This window comes from Muscardinus avellanarius (genome assembly GCF_963383645.1).
Source record: "Muscardinus avellanarius genome assembly, chromosome: 12".
Lineage (NCBI taxonomy): Eukaryota > Metazoa > Chordata > Mammalia > Rodentia > Gliridae > Muscardinus > Muscardinus avellanarius.
This window is the reverse complement of record NC_137798.1, coordinates 60,426,400-60,432,399: the sequence shown is the minus strand read 5'-3', so window position 1 is coordinate 60,432,399 and position 6,000 is coordinate 60,426,400. Positions and strand designations below refer to the sequence as shown.

The 6,000-nt window shown below is 41.1% G+C and overlaps 1 protein-coding gene across 1 annotated transcript in view; it reads left to right on the top strand.

Annotated features, from left to right (window-relative positions):
- Window positions 1-3,236: 3,236 nt before the first annotated feature.
- DLGAP5 (DLG associated protein 5) overlaps window positions 3,237-6,000 on the top strand; it is a gene marked incomplete at both ends in the record, with an annotated part of 43,198 nt that continues 40,434 nt past the window's right edge. The window contains one exon of the mRNA XM_080707153.1: window positions 3,237-3,471. Within this exon, the coding sequence (XP_080563279.1) occupies window positions 3,237-3,471 (235 nt within the window). The remainder of the gene's footprint in view (window positions 3,472-6,000) is intronic.

The window sequence follows — 6,000 nt, the reverse complement described above, 5'->3', positions numbered from 1 at the left end:
CCATCTCTACAATGAAAGTAATAGTAAGCCGCTTTTTAGGGTTTCTGGGAACATTAAGTATGCCTTTAGTGTTATTTCTCTCCTCTATTTTATTAAAGTAATAGCCGAGCGTGGTGGCAGGCGCCTGCAATCCCAATACCTGGGAGGCGGAGACCCGAGGGTCTCAGGGTCAAGGCAACTTAGCTAGACACTGTTTCAAAGTAAAAAAAAAAAAAAAAAAAAAAAAAAAAAAAAAAAAAGGCTGGTTGTGTAGGTCAGAGGTAGAATGCCCCAGGGTCAATCACCTGTGCCATCAACAACAACAATGCTGGGCGTGGTGGCGCACGCTTGTAATCCCCGCGCTTGGGAGGCTGAGACAGATGATCCTGTTCGAAGCCAGCCTCAAGCTACTTAGTGAGGCTCTCAGCAACTTAGTGAGACCCTGTTTCCAAATAAAAATATAAAATAGGTCTGAGAGTATAGCCCAGAGGTAGAAGGCCTCTGGGTTCCACCTCCAGTACCACCAAAAAAAAAAAAAAAAAAAAAAAAAAAAAAGCTTTCAGATAAGCCAGGTGTGGTGGCGCACGCTTGTAATCCCCGCGCTTGGGAGGCTGAGACAGGTGATCCTGTTCGCAGCCAGCCTCAAGCTACTTAGTGAGGCTCTCAGCAACTTAGTGAGACCCTGTTTCCAAATAAAAATATAAAATAGGTCTGAGAGTATAGCCCAGAGGTAGAAGGCCTCTGGGTTCCACCTCCAGTACCACCAAAAAAAAAAAAAAGCTTTCAGATAAGCCAGGTGTGGTGGCTCACGCTTATAATCCCCGAGCTTGGGAGGCAGAGTTCAAAGCCTTGCTGGTTTAGGAGACCCTGTTTCCAAATAAAAGAGCATAAAATAGGTCTGGGAGTGTAGCCTGGAAGTAGAAGGGTTTCCAGGAACCCCAGTACCACCACCAAAAAAAAAAAGCTTTCAGATAGAACCTGGTGGAGCTTTATGGAGGGCAGTGTGTCTGAAGAGGGCATGGAAGCTCCACACTAATTTATACATACCTTATCCTGTCCATCTCTTCATATGTATCCTTTATCACATGCTTTATAATAAAGCGGTAGTTGCGAGTAAGCATTTCCCTGGGTTCTGTGAGTTGCTATAACAAATTAGTTCAATATGAGGAGAGGGCATGGGCACCCTGATATATAGCTGAGAAGTCAGTAGCACGGGTAAAACAACCTGGGGCTGGCAGTTGGCACTGGATGTGGAGAGCAGTCTTGTGGGACTGAGCCCTTAATCTGTGGGATCTGACATCATCTCAAGGTTGATAGGATCAAAATTGGATTATTTGTCTGATAATCAGAAGTTTGAGAGAACTGGGGATATAGCTCAGTGATACACTTGTCTACTTGTCTAGTGTGCACAGAGCGCTGGATCCAATCTCCAGTATCACAAAACAAAAATCAGAAATTCTTGTGTTTGAGAATATAGAGGTAGAATCTTAGTTTATGTTCTGGAGTGCCTGTCACTTTTTTACAAGCTGGGCGCGGTGGTTCTTGCTTGTAATCCTAGTATTTGGGAGGCTGAGACAGGAGGATGGCAGGTTTGCAGCCAGCCTCAGCTACATAGGCCCTCTGCAACTTAGACCATGTTTCAAAATAAAGAATAAGCCGGGTGTGGTGGCGCACGCTTGTAATCCCCTTGCTTGGGAGGCAGAGACAGGAGGATCGTGCTTGCGCTGCTGGTTTGGAGCCAGCCTCGCTGGCTTAAGAGACCCTGTTTCCAAATAAAAAAATATAAAATAGGTCTGGGAGTGTAGCCCAGAAGTAGAAGGGCTTCCAGGAACCCCAGTACCACACACACACAAAAAATAATAAAAAATAAGGCTGAGAGTATTATTCGGAGGCAGAATGCCCCTGGTCCATACCTGGTACCACAAAAAAAAAAAAAAAAGAAAGAAAGAAAAGAAAAGAAAAAAGGAGAAGAAGAAGGAGAAGAAGGAGAAGAAGAAGAAGGAGAAGAGGAAGAAGGAGAAGAAGAAGAAGAACAACAACAACAACAACAACAACAAGGCTTCCTGCATTTATCACTGGAGGAAGGTTAAAGAAACTGCTTTGTATACAGTTGTTTTTTTTCTTATTTTTACCTTTCCTTCTTCCAGTGTTCTTTATGGTAAATTTGGCCATATTCTAGGCTGTAGTTTTTCTAGGTTTCATCTGTTAAATAAGTTTCTATTTAGAACTCACAGTAGGTTATACCATCTTGTCCTTTGAAAACCCCTTTTCCGGTATTCATTGTCTCACATTTGTTCCTTGTGTATGTTAAGATTTTTTTATTTTAAAAGCTCTCAAGAAGCTGAACTGCAATCTTAATGTGTGTGTGTGTGTGTGTGTGTGTGTGTGTGTGTGTGTGTGTAACCCAGGGGTGGAACCCAGGGGCATTCTACCTCTGAGCTATACCCCCAACCCTATTTTATCCTTTTATTTGGAAACAAGGTCTCACTGAGTTGTGAGAGCCTAAGTTGCTGAGGCTGGCTACAAACCTATAATCCTCCTGTCTCAGCCTTAGTCTAGGTGCTGGAATTACAGGCGTGCACCACCATGCCCAACTTAATTTTTTTAATAATAAAAAGATGGAAAGCTATACAACTTCAAAATCTTTAAAGTTACAACTAGTATATACAAGAGATTCAAGTTAGCTGGGAACAGCGGTGCACGTTTGTAATTCCAGTACTTGGGAGGCTGAGACAGGAGGATCACAGGTTCATGGCCAGCCTTAGCTACTTAGTGAGGCCCTCTGCAACTCAGTGAGACCCTGTTTCAAAATAAAGAATAAAAATTAGGGCTGGGCTTGTAGCTTGGAAGTAGAATGCCTCTGGGTTCCATCCCCAGTAACGCAATAAAGAAAGAAAGAAAGAAAGAAAGAAAGAAAGAAAGAAAGAAAGAAAGAAAGAAAGAAAGAAAGAAAGAAAGAAAGAAGAAAGAAAGAAAGAAAGAAAAAATAAAGCCGGGCACAGTGGCGTAAGCTTGTAATCTCAGTGCTTGGGAGGCTGAGACAGGAGGATCGCACAGGTTCAAAGCCAGCCTCAGTTATTTAGTGAGGCTCTCAGCAACTTAGTTGAGACCCTGTTTCCAAATAAAGTATAAAATAGGTCTGGTAATATAGCACAGAGATAGAAGAGCCCCTGGGTTCCACCCCCAGTACCACAAAAAAAAAAAAAGAAAAAAAAAATCCATGTAAGTTGGTTTCTATCTTTTGTTTCCCTGACAGGATGTCTTCCTCAGGTTTACCCATTCGTCACAGAAAAGATTTAAGTACTGAAATGATAAGAACTAAAATTGCCCATAGGAAATCATTGTCTCAGAAAGAAAACAGACATAAGGAATATGAACGGAATAGACATTTTGGTTTGAAAGATGTCAGTATTCCAACCTTGGAAAGTAGGCTTGTTGAATTAGATGAGACATCTCAAGAGCTTGTTCCAGAAAAGGCCAGTATCAAGCCAAGTAAGTAAAGTTCTTTAAGTGCTTTTTTGAGTAAGTAAAAGTTGATTTCATGCCTATGGGGGGCAGGGGGGACTGGCCAGAAAAATAAAATTTTGAAATATCATTCTAAATAACTGATATTTTCTACAACTAAATCCTGACCATTTAAGGACAGGACTGATGGGGCAAGGTGGCACATGCCTGTAATCCCAGTACTTGGGAAGCTGAGGCAGGAGGATCACAGGTTTGAGGCCAAAAGTAAAATAATCTTTAAAAATAAAGGCTGTAAGGGAATTCACCTATGGGATATTGTGGCATTTTATTTATATTGTCTTAGAGGAAGCCTAAAGTCTTTACTTTTGGAGCTTGTGTAAGTTTTGACAAGATAAATTGATAAGCATTAAAATAGAATGATTAAATAATCTTTGAAATAAAAATACTCTGCTAATGGAAACATTACTTAGAGAAAAGAGCCAAGGAAACGCCGGGCGTAGTGGCGCACGCTTATAATCCCCTAGCTTGGGAGGCGGAGACGGGAGGATCGCTCAGGTTCGAAGCCAGCCTCGTGCGCTGGCTTAGGAGACGCTGTTTCCAAATAAAAATGTAAAAATAGGTCTGGGAGTGTAGCCCGGAGATAGAAGGGCTTCCAGGAACCCCAGTACCACCAAAAAAAAAAAAGAAGAAGAAGAAAGAAAAAAAGAAAAGAGCCAAGAATTCATCTTTGCAGTTTGCCCAAAAGGAATTTTGGCAATTAGAGTTGTAATCTCAGTAATCGGGAGACTGAACCTGGAGGATTTCAGGTTCCAGATAGAGTCAGCAGTTTATGAGACTCTCAGCAATCTAGTGAGACCTTGTTTCAGAAGAAAAATAAAAAAAGGACTGGGGGTATAGCTCAGAAATCAAATGTCCCTGTGTTCAATCCCTGGTACTACAAAAAAGAAAAGAAGAAACAGCTAAAGAAAAAGGAATAATTTCAGAAAGATGAAAATAAAGTATCTTAGAAGGCAAGGAACATACAGGGAAGGAGGAAAAATGAGCAATGGCTTTTGCATTTAACCAAGAGTCACATCTCTTGTTTATAGAGCAGGCATTAGGAGCTGGCATGATTTTGATAAAAGAGAATTAGAACTGTTGAAGATTTTGTTTTTGCTTTTGATAGGAGTGATTTGCTTTTGATATTAGTGTGTGAAGGTCAAAAGAAGTGGGCTGGTAGTCTAGGCGAAAGGAGAGAAAATAAATCTTAGGTTTTGGGAGGAAATGAAAAAGTGATATAGAATGCCTTGAAAGAGCCACTTTTTTTTTTTTGTGCCTGTAAACAAAAGTTATGGAGTAGTTATTTACTAAATTGTAAAAGACTGAGGAATGGTTTTGGGTGGTGTGGTAAAATTAAGAGTTCAGATTTCGGACATGTTTAGTTTATGGTGCCTACTGGACATATAAGGGAAGATGATGAAAGCTAATTGGATACACAGGATGAGTTAGGGGGAGTCTGAGCTGGAGATAGGAATTCCGGAGGTGTTGACTGTAACCTGTTGTTTGAAGCTCTAAGACTATGTGATTATCCAGATTTCGGGTATGGAGAAAATAGAGAAAAGAGTGGAGCGCTTTAATATTTGGAGCCCGGATGTGAGGGGAAACTAGCAAAGAACTGGTGATCGAGGCTATTTTCTAGCCTTGGTCTATGAAGGACATCCTTCTCCAAAGAAATATTTTTTCTTATTTTGTGGTACCTGGGATTGAACCCAGCGCTTTGTGCATAACAGGTAAACATTCTATTGCTGAGCTATATGCTGAGCCTCCAAAATAAATTTTTTTTCATAGTACTGGAGATTGAATGCCAGGATGTCCTACCGCTGAGCTACCCCCAGCACTTCTTTTTCTATTTTGAAACAGTCTTGCTAAGTTGTTGAATCTGGCCTCAAACCTATGATCCTCCTGTCTCTGCCTCCCAAGTACTGGGATTACAGGTTTGTGTCACGAGCAAGAATCTTTAAGGCTTGTTGCTTATAGGGAAAGACAGGTGAAGTGGTTCTTTCCACAGTTATAGTTCAAGTGATTCTACTTGAAATGATTGGTACATTAATTTAGTATATTTTGAGATGTCATATCCTTAGCTCCTTCAGTAGGACAACTGACTTTTTTGTCAGTAAGACAATGGCATGAAAAGAAGGGTAGGGAGGAGGATTTGTTTATATGAAAAAAATCAAAGACATGGTGGGCACCAAGTACTCTGTGCATGTGTGACATTGTCAACATGATTTACATTATGATGTGAGACTAATCCGCCAATGAAAGCAAAAAAAATAAGACATCCAAGTAAAATGTAGATCTTGCTTGGCTCCTGATCAGTTCTTTTAAACTGATGGTTTATTTTATTTTATATGTATTTTTTGCGGGTCTGGAGATGGAATCCAGGGGCATTCCACCTCCGAGCTACACCCACTGCCCTATTTTTTATTTATTTTGAAACCGGGTCTCGCTAAGTTGCAGAGGGCCTCACTAAGTAGCTGAGGCTGTCCACGAACCGTGATCCTCCGGTCTCAGCCTCCC